The sequence below is a fragment of the Mobula hypostoma genome, chromosome 10 (assembly GCF_963921235.1).
Source record: "Mobula hypostoma chromosome 10, sMobHyp1.1, whole genome shotgun sequence".
Classification (NCBI taxonomy): domain Eukaryota; kingdom Metazoa; phylum Chordata; class Chondrichthyes; order Myliobatiformes; family Myliobatidae; genus Mobula; species Mobula hypostoma.
Window position 1 is genome coordinate 18,246,438 of NC_086106.1, and position 22,130 is coordinate 18,268,567.

Sequence of the window (22,130 nt, forward strand, 5' to 3'; positions counted from 1 at the left end):
GAATGGTCTTTGGGGGCTGTGGAGCCCTCAAGCTCCTCCCTTTTCTTCTGTTTAAACAGGACCTGTGGGCAGCAAAGCCGTGGAAATATGTTTGAAGGTGGGAGACTGGCTAGAGTGTCAATCACAGGCCCACAGTGGAGATGATCTCACAGGAAAACCAGTACCATTGGATAAAATGTTTCAATGCAGTGCTGAGCAACAAGTAACGTAGCAGCTAATGGAATCCTTTACAATGCTAGCTGTAATATCAGGGTTCAATTCCTGCCACTGTTTGTAAAGAATCCATATTCTCCTTGTGACCATGTATGTTTCCCCTCACATTCCAAAGATGTACGAGTTAGGGTTATTAGGTAGTGGGCAAATGTTGGCACCAGAAGCATGGAGACACTTGAGGGTAGCCCCAGCAGATCCTTGGACTGTTCGCCGCTGATGCAAACGACGCATTTCACCATATGACATGTGACACCGTATGAGACGGCACAATGGTTCGTGGTGTCGTAGATAGTGTAAAGGATTGTGGAAGATTGCAGAGAGACATTGATAGGATGCAGAAGTGGGCTGAGAAGTGGCAGATGGAGTTCAACCCGGAGAAGTGTGAGGTGGTTCACTTTGGAAGGACAAACTCCAAGGCAGAGTACAAAGTAAATGGCAGGGTACTTGGTAGTGTGGAGGAGCAGAGGGATCTGGGGGTACATGTCCACAGATCCCTGTAAGTTGCCTCACAGGTAGATAGGGTAGTTGAGAAAGCTTATGGGGTGTTAGCTTTCATAAGTCGAGGGATAGAGTTTAAGAGTCGTGAGGTAATGATGCAGCTCTATAAAGCTCTGGTTAGGCCACACTTGCAGTACTGTGTCCAGTTCTGGTCACCTCACTATAGGAAGGATGTGGAAGCATTGGTAAGGGTACAGGGGAGATTTACCAGGATGCTGCCTGGTTTACAGAGTATGGATTATGATCAGAGATTAAGGGAGCTAGGGCTTTACTCTTTGGAGAGAAGGAGGATGAGAGGAGACATGATAGAGGTACACAAGATATTTAGAGGAATAGACTGGTTAGCCAGCACCTCTTCCCCAGGGCACCTCTGCTCAACACAAAGGGACATGGCTTTAAGGTAAGGGTGGGAAGTTCAAGGGGGATATTAGAGGAAGGTTTTTAACTCAGAGAGTGGTTGGTGCATGGGATACAATGCCTGAGTCAGTGGTGGAGATAGATACACTGGTGAAATTTAAGAGACTACTAGACAGGCATATGGAGGAATTTAAGGTGGGGGGTTTTACGGGAGGCAGAGATTGAGGGTCGGCACAACAATGTGGGCCGAAGGGCCTGTACTATTCTATGTTCTATGTATGTTTCAATGCACATGACAGAAAAAGATGATCTTTATCTTAGGACAAAATTCCAGAGCAGAAAGCACATTGTAACCACAACAAAGCACTTAGAAGGGCACATCCATCATTTTGCACCCCACCTTTGACCCTTACCGTAACCCCTTCAGTGGATTTGATGGAGAGTAACATCACCGTCGTCATCTTCTCCAAGTGAGGGGCCATGCTCGGACCCATCACCACCGAGAGGGCAGCAAACAGACTGTACCTGCAATCAGAAACAAGCTGTCAAGGCCTTGTGGTGGGTACAATGATCCTGGGGCCACTCTCACCAGAAAAGCCCGGCGTAGTCTCCCTGGAGGGGAAGGAGCTTTCTGGATCACCAGGGATTTTGTTGGGAGAAAGGGTGGAGGAGATGAGAACTTGGAAGTATAAACTGGAAACAGATGTTCTCAGGGAAACATATAGAAGAAATGTGGCAAATATTCAGAGGATATTTGTGTGGAGTTCTGCATAGGTATGATCCAATGAGACAGGGAAAGGATAGTAGGGTACAGGAACCGTGGTGTACAAAGGCTGTTGTAAATCTAGTCAAGAAGAAAAGAAAAGCTTACGAAAGATTCAAAAAACTAGGTAATGATAGCGATCTAGAAGATTATAAGGCTAGCAGGAAGGAGCTTAAGAATGAAATTAGGAGAGCCAGCAGGGGCCATGCCTTGGCTGGCAGGATTAAGGAAAACCCCAAAGCATTCTATAAGTACGTGAAGAGCAAGAGGATAAGACGTGACAGAATAGGACCAATCAAGTGTGACAGTGGAAAAGTGTGTATAGAACCGAAGGAGATAGCAGAGGTAATTAATGAATACTTTGCTTCAGTATCCTCCACGCAAAAGGATCTTGGTGATGTAAGGATGACTTGCAGTGAACTGAAAAGTTTGAGCACATAGATAATAAGGAAGATGTGCTGGAACTTTTGGAAAGCATCAAGTTAGTTAATTCACCAAGACCAGATAGGATGTACCCCAGGTTACTGTGGGAAGTGAGGGAGGAGACTGCTGAGCCTCTGGCGATGATCTTTGCATCATCAATGAGGACGGGAGAGGTTCTGGAGGATTGGAGGGTTGTGGATGTTGTTCCCTTATTCAAGAAAGGGAGTAGAGATAGCTCAGGAAATTATAGGCCAGTGAGTCTTACTTTAGTGGTTGGTAAGTTGCTGGAGAAGATCCTGAGAGGCAGAATTTATGAATATTTGGAGAGGCATAATATGATGAGGAATAGTCAGCATGACTTTGTCAAAGACAGGTCATGCCTTACGAGCCTGAATGAATTTTTTGAGGATGTGACTAAACACATTGATGAAGGTAGAGCAATAGATGAGGTGTATATGGATTTCAGCAAGGCATTTGATTAGGTACCCCATGCAAGGCTTATTGAGAAAGTAAGGAGGCATGGGATCCAAGGGGACATTGCTTTGTGGATCCAGAACTGGCTTGCCCACAGAAGGCAAAGAGTGGTTGTAAACAGGTCAATTCTACATGGAGGTCGGTGACCAGTGGTATGCCTCAGGGATCTGTTCTGGGGCCCCTACTCTTCGTGATTTTTATAAATGGCCTGGATGAGGAAGTGGAGGGATGGGTTAGTAAATTTGCTGATGACATAAAGGTTGGGGGTGTTGTCGATAGTCTGCCTGGAGTTTCCATTAGGCAGCGTATGGAGTAAGACGTCTTCTTGTCTCAGCTCCATCCTTTATAACTTACTTTCCACTGCTAGATCTGTTTTATGTTAGAAGATTTATTATATTTGCTGAAGGATTTTACGGTTTAAATATGATGGCTAGAACTGAATTACGTATGAACAAAACTCTTCCTGAGCCGCAACAAACAGAGAAGTCAGAGGAAGTTTTTACTTCAGAAAAAAATGTTCTCTTTAATGGAAGCTATGAATGTGAAGATCAGTACGTTGGATACCAAAATGGATAAATTGATGAAAGCTAATGAATCGTTTGAAAAAACCACCATTGCTATTCAGGAGTCTTTGAAGAGTCTGGAAGATTGATATCAGAGCTTAAGCAGAGTACTCACAGAATTGAAAGAGATTCTGAATTAATGGATCAATCTATTAAGGAACAGGATTTGAAGATGTCTTTTATGGAAAAGAAAATTAATGAGAATACTTCGGAACTATCAAGGATTAAGAAGAAAACAATTGATTTGGAAAGCATAAATCGCAGGACGAATTTATGTATAGTGGGTTTCCCTGAAAATATGGAAACCAGTGAGGCACAAGTTTTTTTTGAACATGTTATATTCACTTTTTGGTGACATTCTCGAAGCTTGTCCGATATTGGACACAGTCCACCGAATTCGACGTCTTAAACCATCACTCGAAATTAAATCACCAGCCGAAATTAAACCACGTCCTGTAATTCTGTTTGCATTATTTTTCAACCAAAGAAGCTATTCTTCGGAATGCAAGGAAAAGGGGTAAGTTAATCTATAATGGAGTTTAGATTCGTATAGTGGAAGATTTTGCCCCAGAGATTTACGTCGAAAGAATTAAATATCGGGAAGTGATGGCGGAATTTTTAAAAAATGAATTGTCGCCTGTCGTTGCGCTATCCGGCACGTTTGATGATTTCTCCACCAAATGCTTGTCTAAGACGGATTGATTCTCCAGAAGATGGTTGGAAATTTATAAAAGAGTTTAAGTCCACTTTCCAAGCAATTTGAAAAGTTGATCCTTAGCTGGGAGTGGTTTGTAACGCCGTTGATGAAAGTCCGCTTTTTGTTTTATCAATGTTCAGATACAGACTTGGTTAACTTACTTAGATTTGTTGTTGTTTGCTTTAACAGTTAATATAGTTCTGAATTTAATACATATATATTTACTTATTTTTTCCTTGATTCGTAAATCTTTAATATTAGTTGTAGTATATATTAGCATTTATCTTTCTTTTTTGAATACATGGCTGTGTATTTTAAATGGATTTAAGATGGCTGTCATTAACTCGGTCTTAATTACTGTTAGACATAATATGAAAATATTTGGAATTTGTTTACTTCTCTATGTATTCTTTGTTATGTCTTTTTGGTGGTGGTAATTTTTTTACTTTATAAATGGAGCTGCCATCTGGAGACGGGTTAAGGGTCAATAGTTTAGCATGTCGTTTGCCTATTGGACGATTTCTGGGGTTTCGGGGGAGGTGGGTGGGGCTATTAGGTTAGTTTTTTTTCCACTGGGCAGCCCTGCCTGAGGGGTTTCTTTTTGTCAATCATCTTGCTGTTCTTTCTGATTGAGTCAAGCTTCAACTTTTCTTCCGATTTAGGCTGCGCCTGCGCGTTAGATTACTTCATATAATTTTTAAATTAAATTTTAAATATGGATCTCAATAAAATCAATATAATATCTTGGAATGTAAACAGTATGAATCAACCTATTAAGTGTAGAAAGATTTTTAAGAAATTAAAAACACTTCATGCAGATATTATTTTTGCGCAGGAGACACATATTTGTAAACAAGTTGAAAGTCGCTTTTTTAAATTTTGGAAGGGACCCTATTTCATTCTTTATCAGTAAATAAAATAAGAGGGGTATCTATTTTTATTAATTCTAAAATCCCTTTTGTTCATTTTAATACTGTTACTGATTTATTTGGATATTTAATTGTTACTGGTTTGTTGTGTGGTCAAAAGGTGGCTTTAGTTTGTGTATATGCACCTAATACAGACAGCCCCGATTTTTTTAAGAAGCTATTTTCTGTATTGCCGAATTTAAATGAATATAAGTTGATTATGGGCGGTGACTTTAACTGTTGTCTTAACCCATTGATTGACAGATCATCCACCAATCTGTCATTTCCTAATAAAGCTACGACTTGTATTAATTCTTTTTTTTCCACATGTATATCATAAATATTCAAGAATTGATTATTTTTTCTTGGATACGCGATTGGTGCCCTCTGCTGTTGAGTGTGCATATGATGTGATTGCGTTGTCAGATCACGCACCTATGAAACTAACTTTGGAATTTAATGATAATATTTACAGACCTCAGTCGAGATTTAACATTTCATTGTTGCAAGATTCAACTTTTGTAAATTTTATTAAAGAACAAATTTCTCTATTTTTTGAATTGAATACAACTGAGGGAATGTCAAATTTGGTTATTTGGTATACGATGAAATCTTTTCTTACGGGACAGATAATTTCATATTCAGTACGTTTAAGAATGAAAACTAGGGCGGAACTTTTGCTGATCACTAATAGGATTAAAGAAATAGATAAACTTTATTCAGTAACGCCTAGTGAAGATCTCTTTAAGGAAAGGGTGGAGCTCCAGGCACAACATGATTTGCTTTTGACTTTTCCTATTGAACAGCAACTTTTTAAATCCAAAAGCCAATTTTATATACGTGGAGACAAACCAAGCAAATTATTAGCTGGTCAGTTAAAAGCAAGTATGACTAGAAGACAGATCCTGAAATTAAGAAGACCTGACAGACCTGTAACGGTAGATCCTCATGAAATTAATAAGACATTTATGGATTTCTACTCTAATCTTTATATGAGTCTGAATTTTCAGATAATATTACTTCTATGAATAGTTTCTTGCAAAAAGTGAACATACCTAAAATTTCTATTCAAGATGTGAATACATGAGATGCACCTATTAAAGAAGAAGAAATAGCAAGGGCTATATCCTCTCTTCAATCAGCTAAAGCTCCGGGATCAGATGGATATACAGTGGAATTTTATAAGACTTTTACTGAAATACTTATACCTTATTTATGTCAAATTTACACTGACTCTATATCCTCTGGGACTCTCCCGAAAACTTTCTATGAAGCTTCAATATCTTTAATTCCGAAAAAACATAAAGATTTATCTGAATGCGCCTCTTATAGACCAATTTCTCTGCTGAATGTGGATTTTAAAATTCTCTCTAAGATTTTGGCTAATAGTCTTTGAGAATATCTTACCTACCATTATTTCCAATGACCAAACTGGATTTATTAAAAATAGATATTCACATTTTAATATTCGAAGATTATTAAATATTATTCACTCTTCACCATCTAAAGAATTGGAATGTGTTGTTTCTCTTGATGTAGAGAAAGCTTTTGATAGGGTGGAATGGTCTTACTTATTTAAGGTTTTGGAAAGATTTAATCTTGGCCTGGGATTTATTTCCTGGATCAAACTGATCAATCATGCTCCCATGGCTGCTGTTATAACTAATAATCAAAAATCTCCCTATTTTAGATTACATAGGAGCACTCGACAGGGATGCCTACTTAGCCCTTTATTATTTAATTTGGCCTTAGAACCCCTTGCTATTGCTCTTAGAGATTCTAACACTGTTCAGGGTATTAAGAGAGGGGACAAAGTACACAAGGTTTCGTTATATGCAGATGACCTGTTAGTTTATATTTCAGATCCTAGGAAATCTATTCCTTCTGTGTTATCTATACTTTCTGAATTTAGTAGTTTTTCTGGCTATAAATTAAATTTACATAAAAGTGAGTTACTTCCTATTAATAATTACTCGGATCCAAATCATCAAGTACCTTTTACTATTGCTAAAAATTACCTTACCTATCTTGGTATTAAAATTACTAAAAATTTTAAGGATCTATATACGTATAATTTTTTTTCATTAATTGGCTACACCAAACAAATGCTCTCTAAATGGTCTCCTATGACATTATCATTAATAGGTCGAATTAATGCTATTAAAACGATAGTTTTACCGAAATTTTTATATATATTTCAGGCAGTTCTCTCTTTCGTTCCTAAGAAGTTCTTTGACAGAATAGATTCTATAATTTCATCTTATATTTGGAACAATAAAAAATCCTAGACTGAGTAAACCCTTATTGCAGAAATTAAAAAAGGATGGTGGTATGGCTTTGCCTAATTTTAGAATCTACTATTGGGCGATCAATATTCGATATAAATATTACTTTTAGGATTCACTATTCAGATATACATGAATGTCCTTCATGGTTGGATCTAGAGGTAAACTCGGTGAAAGGATTCTCTTTGGCCTCTTCACTGGGAGTTCCTCTTCCCTTTTTGTTTTCTAAGATTAGCAGACAAGAATTTAATCCCGTTATTAAACATACATAAAGAATTTGGTTCCAGTTTCGTAGATTTTTTGAGTTTAATAATTTTATTCTTTTGAGTAATATTTATCTTAATTATTTTTTTAAACCATCAATTTTGGATAAGGCCTTTTTAATTTGGAAAACCAAAGGAATAATAACATTTTCGGATTTGTTTTTAGGGGACTGTTTAATGTCTTTTTCTCAGTTAGTGGATAAATATGATTTATATAATGTACACTTTTTTAGATATTTACAAATTAGGAATTTTTTACATGGTTTGTTAACAAATTACCCTTCTGCTTATCCACCTAATATGATAGATGTTCTCTTTCAGTTTAAACCATTTCAAAAAGGGTTGATAGCTATAATCTATAAATGGTTATTGAGTTTACGAATGATATCTAACGATAAAATTAAATGTGCTTGGGAATTGGAATTTCAGGAGTCATTTTCAGATAATCAATGGAGTAAAATTTTTCATTTGGTTAACAACTCATCTATTTGTGCCCGTCATTCCTCGATACAGTTCAAGGTAGTGCACTGGGCCCATATGTCAAAGGATAAACTAGTGCATCTTTTCTCCAATATTAATCCTATTTGTGACAGATGTAATACTGAGTTGGCCACTTTAACTCATATGTATTGGTCTTCTATAAAGCTAGGTAACCTTTGGAGAGATGTTTTTAAAACACTATCAAGAGTTTTGGATTTGGATCTACAACCTCACTTGCTTACGGCAATTTTTGGGATTATTCCATCAGAAGCATGAAATATTCCTGTTTCCGCTCAATGCCTTTTTAACCTTACTGGCTAGGAGAGCCATTTTATTGAAGTGGAAGGATTCTAATCCACCTACTCTCTTTTATTGGCTCTCCTCTATTATGTCCTGTTTAAGTTTAGAGAAAATAAGAAGTCGGACATTTGACACATCCTTTAAATTCGAGCAAATATGGCAACCTTTTATCCAATATTTTCATTTAATTTGATTTATTACTCTTTCAAGTTTTTTTTCGAGGTCTTAGATTTGATTAGAAAGTTTTTCTCTCTTCTTTTTTTGGTTGTATCCTCAAAATGGACTGCCCAGTCTCTTTTTTTTTGTTTTGTTTGTTCTGTTTTTTTTCTATAGTGTAGTGTTTTTTTTTGTCTCTATTTAAAACCCTTTTTTTTTCCTTTCTCCTTTTAACTGGTAAGAGAATTGTTATTTTCTTTTTTTTTATTATATATTTTATACTAGTTTAACAATATCTATGATTTTGACAGTGTCCATTTTAATTTTGGTTACTGATATACATATTTGAACTAATTCTCCTCTTGATTGTATTTGATTGTATCTATGTTTTTTTAAATCAATATAAAGATTAATAAAGAAAAGAAAGATAGTGTGGAGGGCTGTCAGAGGTTATAGTGAGACATTGATCAGATGCAGAACTGGGCTGAGAAGTGGCAGATGGAGTTCAACCCAGATAAGTGTGAGGTGGTTAACTTTGGTAGGTCAAATATGATGGCAGAATATAGCATTAATGGCAAGACACTTGGCAGTGTAGAGGATCAGAGGGATTTTGGGGTCCGAGTCCATAGGACACTCAAAGCTGCTACACAGGTTGACTCTGTGGTTAAGAAAGCATACGGTGCATTGGCCTTCATCAACCGTGGGATTGAGTTTAAGAGCTGAGAGGTAATGTTGCAGCTATACAGGACCCTGGTCAGATCCCAGTTGGAGTATTGTGCTCAATTCTGGTTGCCTCACTACAGGAAGGACGTGGAAACCATTGAAAGGGTGCAGTGGAGATTTACAAGAATGTTGTCTGGATTGGGGAGCATGCCTTATGAGAATAGGTTGAGTGAACTCGGCCTTTTCTCCTTGGAGTGACAGAGGATGAGGGGTGACCTGATAGAGGTGTACAAGATAATGAGAGGCATTGATAGTCAGAGGCTTTTTCCCAGGGTTGAAATGGCTTGCATGAGAGGGCATAGTTTTAAGGTGCTTCAAGTAGGTGCAGAGGAGATGTCAGGGGTAAGTCTTTTTTTACGCAGAGAGTGGTGAGTGCGTGGTGAGTGCCAGCGGCAGTGGTGGAGGCGGAAATGATTGGGTCTTTTAAGAGACTCCTGGATAGGTACATGGAGCTTAGAAAAATAGAGGGCTAAGGGTAAGCCTAGGTAGTTCTACGGTAAGGATATGTTCGGCACAGATTTGTGGGCCCAAGGGCCTGTATTGTGCTGTAGGTTTTCTGTGCTATCTCTTACTGATTGATGACTCATCATGACCTGGACTGTGCTGCTTGGAAGTTTTACTTTCTAAAAGGCAATATACAAGATCCTGAGGAGTAATGGGGAGTGAACTTACGTGCACCGCCGCAGATCAGGATCATCCACATGGTCAATGAGATTCAGGCCAAGTTGGCAGCATTCTTCTGAAAGGGGCAAGAAGACATCCTTCCCAATGGTTCGTGCAAGAACCCCCAAGGTTTCTGCAACAATAAACAACTGTCAGTTTCCTCTCTCTTGTTCCTCACTGCTGCTTCCCAGGCAACAGCAAAAGGACTAACTAGGTGTAAAGTTTCTTGAAGGCGGTCTCATAAAATACTCGTAAGGTAGGGACAGCATAAGTTTTACGAAGTGTTCAGCTCCCACAAAACATTCTATGGGCAGGAACTGTGTATCCCCGATGGTGTGGCGCTCCCCCAGTACAGCCCTTCCCACTGTGCGGTGCTCCCTCAGACCTGTGTTGTGGTTGCATGGTGTTTTCTTAGTTTTAGTCCTGAGGGATTAGTCCCCGATAGACACATGTAACACACACACAAAGAACATCAGAAGTGTTCTCAGTGTGGAAGCAAGTCACACACAGATTCTGCAGACGTTGGAAATTTTGAGCAACAGACACAAACTGCTGAAGGAACTTGGGAAGTCAGGCAGCATCAACAGAGAGGAATAAACAGCCAACATTTTGGCCGAGGCCCTTCATCAGAATTGGAAAGGAGGCAGAAGCCAGAATTAGGAGTTGGTGGGGCGGGGGAAGGACAAGAAATCAAGAAATACAAGCTGGCATATGATGGATGAGACCAGGTGAGGGAGAAAGGCGGGTGAGGGAGGGAGGATGAAGTAAGAAGCTAGAAAAGGATAAGTGGGAGGTAAAGGGCTGAAGAAGGAATCTAACAGAGGAGAACAATGGACCATGGAAGAAAGGGAAGGAAAACTAGGTGATGGGTAGGTGAGAAGAGAAGGGGAAAGAGGAGACCTAGAATGGAAATGAAAAAAAGGGAGGGGGGGAGAAGAATTACTAGAAGTAGAAGAAATCAATGTTCATGCCATAAGTTTGGAGGCTACCCAGACAGAATATGAGGTGTCACTCATCCAACCTGAGTTTGGCCTCATCACGGCAGTAAAGGAGACTACGTGGAGACATGTCTGCATGTCGGTGTGGAAGACCTGCATGATTGTCACAAGCATGGCAGAGCATTCCCTGTAACTGCTCTGAGATTCCCAGTTCAGTCACATTCTCACACCTGTCCCTCTACTCCCGATACAGGGGCAGCAAGTCTTACCTAGTGACTGGATTTGGACCTGGCGTAGCTCCTCGCTGGTGTTGATCAAATATCCTTTCAGCTGGACAATGACTGCCTGGAAGTATGGGAGCAGTGCTTCCTTGGCAGCGCTGGCTGAGGTGTTCAAAGGTGATGCAAGGGGAAGGGGGTGGGAAGAATGGGAAGAACAATAGGCAAGTGTTAACAGGGGATATCATAGGTAAAGTTCTGTCTAAAAACCTGAGCATTTCTGTGCTGGGCAGGGGGTGGGTTGAAAGATTATTCTACCTCTGCACCACAAGGAATGAACGTACAAAGCAGCAGCTCAACTGTTGACGTGATGAACATTATTGGGGAACTTCATTGCATGATGAAGTGGTGGGTGCAGCTGTTTGGGAAATGGGGTTGGGGAGAGCAGTGAGATCTGTCTGCAGGCTTCGACTTTGTATTCAAGATTCCCAGAGGAGGAACACTGTTACTTTGGATGTCTAACTGGGACTTGAAACCCATTTCCATTTGCAAACGAGCATCTGGGGAAACTGAGTCTTTTCCAGAAAGTAGAGGTTAACGGGGGGTGGGTGGTTAACAAAGAGGAGACTTTGAGGATGAAAACAAGTTCAGAAATGGGATGATACAGATTTAAACCTCCCCCCCACCCCGTTAACCTCTACTTTCTGGAAATAGATAAGCACTGAAACAATTCAACTGAATGGTTGTGATGTGCAAAGCAGTGCCTGATGAGACGATTCTCAGAGTCGGCAGCACTGGAAAACAGAAGTCACAGCACTTTGGAGGGAGAGTGGGAGGTACTGGACTCACCAATTGCACCAATGGCACTTATGGCCAATTCCTTCACCCGGCTGCTGCTGCTCGAGCACAGGGCCATCAGCATCCTCTCCATCAGTGTGGGCAAATATGGCTCAATCTTCTTCCCTGCATGGTATGTCAGAAAAAGGCAGTTAGTGACCACTCAAGTGTTCCACAACACCAGATTTGAACAACAGATCCCTACACACAACCCCAGGCTGAGACCCACAATAAATCCCCATACACCAGACCTCAATGGTCAATGTTTCAGGATTGACACAGGGTCTCACCCTGAAATATCTCCACAGATTCTGCCTGACCTACTGAGCTCCTGCAGCCATTTATTTATTGTCCCAGGTTCCAACATCCGCAATCTCCTGTGCTACCATACTACTGACATCCTTCGCTACGCTGAAGATACCACTAGAATTGAATCTGTGCAGCCTGTAGCAGGTTACCTTGCAGCACGGCCTATTGAGGATTTTCCAATGTCTGCAAGTTGCAGTTTCGCTTACATCACACAGTGAATAACCCAATGTAGTACTTCCAGTGCAGCCTCCTCTGCATCGGTGAACCTCGATGTAGACTGGGAGACTGCTTCATTGAGCACCTTTGCTCTGCCTGCCACAAAGAATGGACTTCCCATTACCATCTGACGTGTCTGTCCATATCCTCCTCTACAGCCACAATGAGGTCATGCTCAGGTTAGAGGAGCAACACCTCATTTTCTGTCTGGGTAGCTCCAACTTGGAGCAAACATCGATTTCTCTAACTTCTGGTAATTTTTCCCTCTCCCTACTTCCCTCTTTTTCTATTTCCCATTCAACCCTTCTCTTCACCTGCCTATCACCTTCCTCTAGTGCCCCCCCATCCCTTTCTTCCATGGTTCACTGCCCTTTCCAATTAGATTCCTCCTTCAGCCCTTCAGTTCTTCCATCTATCCCCCTCCCAGTTTCTTACATCATCCCCGTTCCCCACCCAGCCACCTACCTTCCCCCTTACTTGCTCTTACCTATCACCTTCAAGCTTGTGCTCCTTCCACATTCTAATTTTGGCTTTTGTATTTTGTGGGTGTTGTAGGTTTGCCTCACCAGCTACCTAACCTTCCACCTCCATCCCCAATCTGTGGCTCCAACATTGGCTATATCAGAGTTCTCCTGTACAAGCACCAGCCTTACAACACAGAAGACTGCTCTACCTGCCAAAGTTCAGTTTCACATGATGAGAAGCTGACTGTCAATCTCCTGTACACAGGTGTGTCAGGATGTCCTTCAATCCTCTGCACGGGGAACTGAACCCAGCACACCTCCCTCAAGAAAGTGTGGATGTGGAAGAGACTGTGTACCACAAGTGCAATGAGCGTGCAAGGCTGTAGCCCCTATTTGCGTAACTCTGGGGGCTGCTCCAGCCTCCTGGTGCATTTTAGCCTCATCCTCTTAATATTTGGTCATCCAGGTCCGGTGGGGGGGGGGGGCAAGGAAGGAGGAGGATGTTCTCGTAAACTTGATCCTGCAGCTGGCCAAGGTGAATGTCAGTGGGTCCTGGAGGGAGGCAGTGGAGGGCTCCACCCAGGCTAACAGCCTGGCAAGTTTCCAGCGGTATGTCCATGCCCGGGCAACCCTGGAGGAACTGGGGGAAGAACCTCCAGTGTCCGCAGGTAGCATGGAAGTGTTCAGACCGTTCAGCACTGCAGTGGATAAATACCCTAAATCAGGATGGCCACATTTTAATTTAGGCTGTTTTTGTCTTCAGTATGCTTGTTTTAGTATTGTAATGATGTATAAGATGCAATAAATGTACTTTTCTTAACAAAAAGGAAAGGAACAGTCACCTTACCCAGATTCTCTACGAAGTTTTCCAGTGCGTAATAGGCCTTGGTGAGGTGGCCGCCCTTTGAATTGTCAATGGTGCTGAGGTAGTTGAGGAGGAGAGGCATGATGTCTTCGGAGTATTTACTGATATCCGGCTATGGAGGAGACAGAAGTTGAAGGGCAAGGAATAACATCACTCCAAAGCTTGCTCTGGTGCACGGTGAGAAGGGCACATTGCCGCAGAGTGAAACAAATGTGTAGCATGCAATGGATTACGCAGAACAGTCTTCACTGGGTCACCAGAAGAGGCAAGGACACAACATAAGGACAGGACGCAGAAAGGGAAAGGGATGGGGAGGTAGAGCAAGACAGCACTAGCCCAAGAGAGCAACCTGAGAAAAATCTCACTCATCCACCCACTCAAAAGAACGGAACGTGTGAGGATGGAGTGAGAGAAAAGATTAACGACCAGTTGACATCTGCCTGACTGAGACCTGGAATTTCATTCCAAAACGTATACCTGCAGGAACTCGGAGAACTGTCCCAAGGCAAACAGCGCTGCGTTTCGGACCACCTGGCTCTGGTCTGCAAGGGCCTGACATATGCATTGCAGCATGGGTTGTAGGTGTCTGAAAGGCCAAGGGAAACAGACCATCAGCTGTACTGCGAGTAAGGAGACAAGAGACAAAATATTTCTTTATATACAGTCTGTTCAGTGTTCGCACTACACTTCGCAGTCCCTGTTACACCAAGCACTCTCGGGTGTTACCACTATAGTTCGCAGTCCAGTTACATCAGGCACGGATGGGTGTTCACATAACAATTCGCAGATCGTGTTACATTGGCTACTGAGAGGTGTTCACAAAAGAGTCTACGGACCCTGTTACACTGTGGTGCTGCTGAGTGTTCACACTACAGTCTGCAGACCCTGTAACACCATGCTACTGACAGATATTCACACTACAGTCTACAGACCCTCTTATACAAGATACTGATGGGTGTTCAGACTACAATGTATTACAATGAGAACTGATCGCTGTTAACAAAACAGTCTGCAGACCCTGTTACACCGCTACAAATGAGTGTTCAGATTACAATGTAAACACTGTGTTATAATGAGTATTAATGGGTGTTAACATCACAGTCTACAGATTCTGTTACACTGGGTATTGACAGGTGTTCACACAACAGTCTACAGACTCTCTACACTGGATACTGATGAGTGTTCAGACTACTATGTAAACACTGTGTTACAATGAGTACTGACGGCTGTTCACACTGCAGTCTACAGATGCTTTTACAGTGGGTACTAATGAGTGTTAATATTACAATCTACACAGTTATACTGAGTCCTGATGTATGTTCATGCTACAGTCTAAACACCCTGTTACATTGGTACTAATGTGTGTTAAATTTACAATCTACAGACCCTCTTATACTGGGTACAGACACATGTTCACACCTGTCTACACACCCTGTTACACCAGGTACTGACAAGTGTTCCCTTTGCCGTCTACATACCCTGTTACACCGGGTACTGATGGGTGTTCACATTACAGTCTACACACCCTGTTATACCGGATATTGACAGGTGTAATTTCTACAGTCTGCACTCCCTGTTACACTGGGTACTGACGAGTGTTCATACTGCAGTCTACACACCTTGTTACATTGGGTACTGACGAGAGTTCTCTCTACAGTCGACACATTCTGCTACATCAGTCACTGACGGGTGTTCACACTATAGTCTATAGACCCTCATACCAAGTACTGATGAATGAATCTTCATACTACATTCTATAGATGCTCTTGCACTGGGTACTGATGGGTATTCGTACCAGTCTACATGTCCTGTTACACCAGGTACAGACGGATGTTCACACAACAGTCTAAACACCCTATTACACCTGGTGTATGTTCACTCTACAGTCTACAGATGCTCTTACAGCGAATATTGACAGGTGTTTACCACAGTGTCTATAGATCTCTCGGGGATCTCCCGACCACTGATAAAGCTGGCTGCACTCACTTCTGGCGGATGTGGTCTGCACAGCCCTCTGCCAACACCGCCATACTCATCAGACCAGCCTTCCTCTCGTACGGATTCTCACTCCTCAGCGTTGGCTCCATCATTGGGGTCTGTGGAATGGTAATGACGGGAAGCAAAATGGTTTAACTGGGACTTGCCACCTTTTCCAGGTGAATTTCTCCAAATTCTATTCTCACTCTTTTTGGCTCAGAGTATTTCTGATTCGCCCACCTAAATTGCTATATTGTTGTAGGAGAGGGTAATGATCTATCTGCACAGACTTGCATGGTCAATGAAGTTGTCTCCAGATTTATCTGGCAACTGGCCTCACTGAAAATCTAAACAGCTGGCCCACCTAAACTTGCCCCTATTAACACTGCTTGGTTCTGCGCTAGTTCTACGGTGGAGTGGGTTCAAAGGTCATCAGGGCCAGCTCTCACAATCAGACAATGGCCAACGGCTCTCTGCTGAAGTGACAGAGTGGTCAGATTTAAACCCCACATCTTCCATTGTGTTCAGTTTTGGTCACCCAGCTAAAGGAAAAATGTGATTAAACTGGAAAGAGTGCAGAACAAATTATAAGGGTGTTGCTAGGACTTAAATCACTAAGTTACAGGAAGAGGTTGGCTAGGCTATAACCTTATTCCCTGTAGCTTAGGAGACTGACAGGTGATCTTGTAGAGGTGTATTAAAATCATGAAAGTCTTTTCCCCAATCAAGGATTCAACAGCACAGATTTAAGGTGCGAGGGAAAAGATTTAATAGGAACCTGAGGGGCTACATTTTCACCCAGACAGCGATCAGTACTTGGAACGAGTTGCCGGGGAAGTGGTTGAGAAAGGTGCATTAACAACATTTAACAGACACTTGGACAGCTATGTACATGGATAGGAAAGGTTTAGAGGGATATGGGCCAAACGTGGGAAAATGGGAATCTTGGTCCACAATAACCAGTAGAGCTGAAGGGCCTGATTCTGTGCTGTAATACTCAAGGGCTCTTTGAAACAAAGCTGCAGATAGATTTTAGGCCAGGCAAGGTAAGTGATAGACTAGAAAGAGGGCTGAATAATCTCCTGTTCTTATCTTCCCATTATCCTAACCCTGTATTTGTCTCTCTGACCCATGTCCTTTATTCACAAAACCCATGCAGACCAGATCTTTATCCAAATTTACCAAGATGATTGATGCATTGCCTCCCTTGTTCTCTTAGTCAGAGTAATACAGCACAGAAACTGGCCCTTGGCTCAACTCACTTGTTTACACTCATCTTCCTTTTTTTAAAGAACACTCTGACATCTTTTCTTGGGGAAATCACATTATATTCCCTTAATCTGGGGGAACTGGCCTAATGTGATTTGATTGGCTGTTACAACCAGCTTTGCTTTCCAACCCTAGATATTACCATTGAATCCAACTTGGATGTTCCTTAAAAAAAAATTCATATATACTCCCCTTCTTTCAGCCCTTGTGGGCTCTAGACAATGATGTCATGCTTGTTCTCAGAGGATGACATTCTTGCATCAGTCCTCAAAGGTCTTCATCCTCCAGTGCCTATCCAAGTCCCATTTTAACAAGTTTTATGGAATCAGTTTCAAATCCTGACAACTTTAAATGGGAAAAGGTTCTCACCTTCCCCATCGTTCTTTTTCTAACATTCTTTAATCCTATGACCACTAGTATTAGATCCTCTTGTCAAACAGAAAGAACATAGTTTCTCACCTCTTATGAACTGCATGGTTATTTCTTAAACACAAAAGATTGTGCAGATGCTGGAAATCTTGATCAACATAAACAAAATGCTGGAGGAACTCAGCAGGTCAGGCAGCAACTATAGATATTTGTCCTCATCACATTCTGCAGCTTCTGCCGACTAACCACCGCTGGGTTTCTGGTCTTGTCACCTGCTTGGCCTTTACCAGGACTGTGCACCATTGATACTCCGTGACATGGAGCTCAGATTTAAATCTCACAAGTGAGGAATGCTGACACTCTACATATTCCAAGACCCTCCTCAAACTATCATTTCTGGGCAACAAGCTCTCCCATTTCACCTGCATTCTATATCCTCAGTCAAAAAGGTTTCCCATCAGGACTAATTCTTGGGAGTACTTGGGAGTGTTGTGTTCAGTTCTGGTTGCCTCATTATGGGAAGCATGTGGAAGTTTTAGAGAGGGTGCAGAGGAGATTTACCAGGAAGTTGCTTTATTGGAGAGCATGTCTTTAGAAGAAAGGTTGAGCGAGCTAGGGCTTTCCTCTTTGAAGTGAAAGAGGATGAAAGGTGACTTGACAGATATGCAAAAGTTTCTAAGAGGCACAAACAGAGTGGGCAGTCAGTGACTTTACCAGGGTGGTCTTGACTAATACCAGAGGACATACTTTTAAGGTGAGTGAAGGAAGGTTTAGAGGAGGTGTTAGAGATACAGTAGGTGCTTTTACATAGAGTGGTTACATTGGGATATATTGTTGGAGATGGTGGTAAATGCTGATACATTAGGGACACAAGTTATTCTTAGACATGTGAATGAAAATGGAGTGGAAAATAGGAGGTGTAGGAGGGAAATGTCAGGTTGATTGTAGGGTTGGTTGAGTAGGTCAGCACAATATTGTGGGCTGAAGGGTCTTCACTGTGCTGTACTGCTCTATGTTCTAATTCCCATAGTGGGGTCCTGTGTATAACAAATATCATTTGTTGTACTATCATTCCTTTAGCAGCCTTCCCCTATTGCCATGTCTCTTCCATTCCTGTCCAACTTCTGCTGCTGCTGCTGCCACCATTCTGACCAAAGGGTGACTTGAATGAGTTGACTTCAATGCTGTCACCCACACTATCCCTCATGCCAAGCTGCCCTTTCCCAACCTGTACCTCCTCATCGTCAGGCTGAACTCACCAGATGGAAGAAAAGCTTCTCTGGAGGCAAGTGTAGAGCCAGCATGTCGATCACCTGGGAGAGAGGAGAGGGACATTTCAAACTGTAGGTAGATCTGGAGCACCCCCTTAGCCTGGCCCTGGTCACTATTGGTGCAAGTTTGCAAGGATGGTTCCACTATCTGAGTGCAGTTACAGAAAAGGACAGACAGAATGGGGGAAGAGGTTCCCTGAAGCCTTTGGAACACCAGCTCAGGAAAAAAATTATAGACAAGGGGGAGCAAACATTCACCAGCATGGTTGAGATATCCAACACCGTCCTACTGGGAAACAATCCCACTCAAGGCATCAGAAGAGGTTCTGTGCCTTTTGTTAAGTTGGGTAATATGTATCAGCTTACAGAGATAACTGAGTCAAGAATGAAAGACAAGTGTTTAACTTGGATGAAGTTCAATGCCACAATGTCAGCTCCAAGAATACTGTAATTCTTTTACCAACTACACCCTCAGTCCTAGCTCTTCTCTAATCCCATCCCATTCATTCTCCGATGCACCCCCTCCCCAGTATAATCCCACCCCAGTCACCCATCTTCAGAACCATCCTTTTCCCAGACCCGTCCCTTTGGTAATGCTTCTTTCCTCCAGTACTTCCCTTCAGACAGTGTGTGACACACCCCTCTGTCATCTCCTTTTATCCTGCCGTCCCACCTACCTGTGTTGAAAAGTGCTTTGGGGTCTGAGCTTCCACCTCATCCTCAATGTCATCATCCAGGTCCAGGTCCTCGGGATCCATTTCACCCTCTGGCGGGGCTGCACACATGATGGGATATAGCACATTCAGGATACTGGGCAGCAGCTTCTGCTTCATGATTGCCTGTTGGGTGGCAGCAAAGTTACAGACTGAGTTTTAATGTGGTAACCTGGCCTGAGGTGCTCAATGGGAGAGTCCTCAGACTCAATAGACAATTGGTGCAGGAGTAGGCCATTCGTCCCTTCGAGCCAGCACCACCATTCACTGTAATCATGGCTGATCATCCACAATCAGTATCCAGTTCCTGCCTTATCCCCATAACCTTTGGTTCCGCTATCTTTATCCATCTCTTTTTTGAAAGCAACCAGAGACTTGGCCTCCACAGCCTTCTGGGGCACAGCATTCCATATATCCACCACTCTCTGGGTGAAAAAGTTTTTCCTCAACTCCGTTCTAAATGGCCTACCCCTAATTCCTAATCTGTGGCCTCTGGTTCTGGACTCACCCATCAGTGGGAACATGCTTCCTGCCTCCAGCATGTCCAATCCCGTAATAATCTTATATGTTTCAATAAGATCCCCTCTCAGCCTTCTAAATTCCAGAGCATACAATCCCAGTCGCTCCAATCTTTCGACATATGACAGTCCCGCCATCCCGGGAATTAACCTTGTGAACCTACGCTGCACTCCCTCAATAGCAAGAATGTCCTTCCTCAAATTTGGAGACCAAAACTGCACACGGTACTCCAGGTGTGGTCTCACCAGGGCCCTGTACAGCTGCAGAAGGACCTCTTTGCTCTTATACTCAATTTCCCTTGTTATGAAGGCCAGCATGCCATTAGCTTTCTTCACTGCCTGAACTTGCATTCTTGCTTTCAGTGACTGATGTACAAGAACACCTAGATATCGTTGTGATTCCCCTTTTCCTAACTTGACTCCATTTAGATAATAATCTGCCTTCCTGTTCTTACCACCAAAGTAGATAACCTCACATTTATCCTCATTAAACTGCATCTGCCATGCATCTGCCCACTCACCCAGCCTGTCCAGGTCACCCTGCATTCTCATAACACCCTCCTCACATTTCACACTGCCACCCAGCTTTGTGTCATTGGAGAATTTGCTAATGTTACTTTTAATTCCCTCATCTAAATCATTAATATATATTGTAAACAGCTGCAGTCCCAGCACTGAACCCTGCGGTACCCCACTGGTCACCGCCTGCCATTCCGAAAGGGACCCATTAATCGCTACTCTTTGTTTTCTGTCAGCCAGCCAATTTTCAATCCATGTCAGTACTCTGCCCCCAATACCATGTGCCTTAATTTTGCCCACTAATCTCCTATATGGGACTTTATCAAAGGCTTTCTGAAAGTCCAGGTACACTACATCCACTGGCTCTCCCTTGTCCATTTTCATAGTTACATCCTCAAAAAATTCCAGAAGGTTAGTCAAGCACGATTTCCCCTTCGTAAATCCATGCTGACTCAGACCAATCCTGTTACTACTATTCAGATGTGTCGTAATTTCATCTTTTATAATTGACTCCAGCATCTTTCCCACCACTGACATCAGGCTAACCGGTCTATAATTCCCTGTTTTCTCTCTTCCTCCCTTCTTGAAGAGAGGGACAACATTAATCCCCCTCCAATCCACAGGAACTGATCCTGAATCTATAGAACATTGGAAAATGCTTACCAATGCGTCCACGATTTCTAAAGCCACCTCCTTAAGTACCCTGGGATGCAGACCATCAGGTCCCGGGGTCTTATCAGCCTTCAGACCCAATAGCCTATCCAACACCATTTCCTGCCTAGTATAAATTTCCATCAATTCATCCATTACCCTAGGTACTTTGGCCACTATTACATCTGGGAGATTGTTTGTGTCTTCCCTAGTAAAGACAGATCCAAAGTACCTGTTCAACTCGTCTGCCATTTCCTTGTTCCCCATAATAAATTCACCCACTTCTGTCTTCAAGGGCCCAATTTTGGTCTTAACTATTTTTTCCCTTTTCACATACTTAAAGAAGCTTTTACTATCCTCCTTTATATTCAAGCCCAGGAACAGCAGCTGTGCTCGAGGCTTCACCAAGACTGAGCAGTGGAAAGGCACATGATCAAGGCGAGGTTTTTCCTTTTTCTTTCTTTTATCCAAACACTAACTTCAGTAATGGCAGTCAGTGGAGAAGTGGGCTCCTGCTCAAGATGTGAGAGAGCAGGAAGCGTCGAAGAGTCGTCCGTGATGACCACATCTCCAGGAGCGGTGCCCAGCTGCAGATTCTTTCAGACCACATGGATCAGTTGGAAGGGCAACTGGACTTACTGTGAATTCAGCCTGATAGATGGGTCCACCCTGGGCAGGTCAGGCACACAGTGCAGGAGCCCCTGCGGCTGTTCCCCTCTCTAACTAGCATACTGCTTTGGATACTGTTGCGAGGAATGGCTCTGGGAGAAAACAACAATAGCCAAGGCACCAGGACTGGCTCTGTTGTGCATCAGTGGAGGTTAAAGACCAGGTGAGGGGTAGTGACAGAGGACCCCAGAAATAGGGGCACAGACAGACATTTCTCTGGCCACCAGTGGGTCTCCAGGATGGTGCGCTGCCTCCCTGGTGCCAGGATCAAGACCTCTCTGAGTGAATGTAAAATATTTTGAGAAGAGAGTCAGATCTTCTATATTGGTATCAATGACATGGCAAGAAAAGAGATGGGTTTCACTCTTACAGAGTGAATTTGGTGATTAGGTAGGCAGTTAAAATACAAGAAAAGTAGAGTTGCATTCTCAATGTTACTCCCTATGTTCAATGCTTGTGAGGGAGGAATAGGAGGGCGGGCAAATGTTCCCTTGGCTGAAGAGCTGGTGGATGAGGAAGGGGTTCAGCTACTGTACAAGTGAGGCAGGTTGCACCTAAACT

The 22,130-nt window shown here is 42.5% G+C and overlaps 1 protein-coding gene across 1 annotated transcript in view; it reads right to left on the minus strand.

The window, feature by feature from the left end:
* The window catches only part of ipo4 (importin 4), a 79,763-nt gene that overhangs the window by 30,682 nt on the left and 26,951 nt on the right, over positions 1 to 22,130 (minus strand). Inside the window, exons 10-18 of the mRNA XM_063060123.1 lie at positions 19,177 to 19,338; positions 18,488 to 18,541; positions 15,600 to 15,709; positions 14,091 to 14,199; positions 13,596 to 13,725; positions 11,772 to 11,885; positions 10,974 to 11,087; positions 9,776 to 9,899; positions 1,482 to 1,593 (exon numbers count right to left, since the gene is read on the minus strand). Coding sequence (XP_062916193.1) covers positions 1,482 to 1,593; positions 9,776 to 9,899; positions 10,974 to 11,087; positions 11,772 to 11,885; positions 13,596 to 13,725; positions 14,091 to 14,199; positions 15,600 to 15,709; positions 18,488 to 18,541; positions 19,177 to 19,338 — 1,029 coding nt within the window. The remainder of the gene's footprint in view (positions 1 to 1,481; positions 1,594 to 9,775; positions 9,900 to 10,973; positions 11,088 to 11,771; positions 11,886 to 13,595; positions 13,726 to 14,090; positions 14,200 to 15,599; positions 15,710 to 18,487; positions 18,542 to 19,176; positions 19,339 to 22,130) is intronic.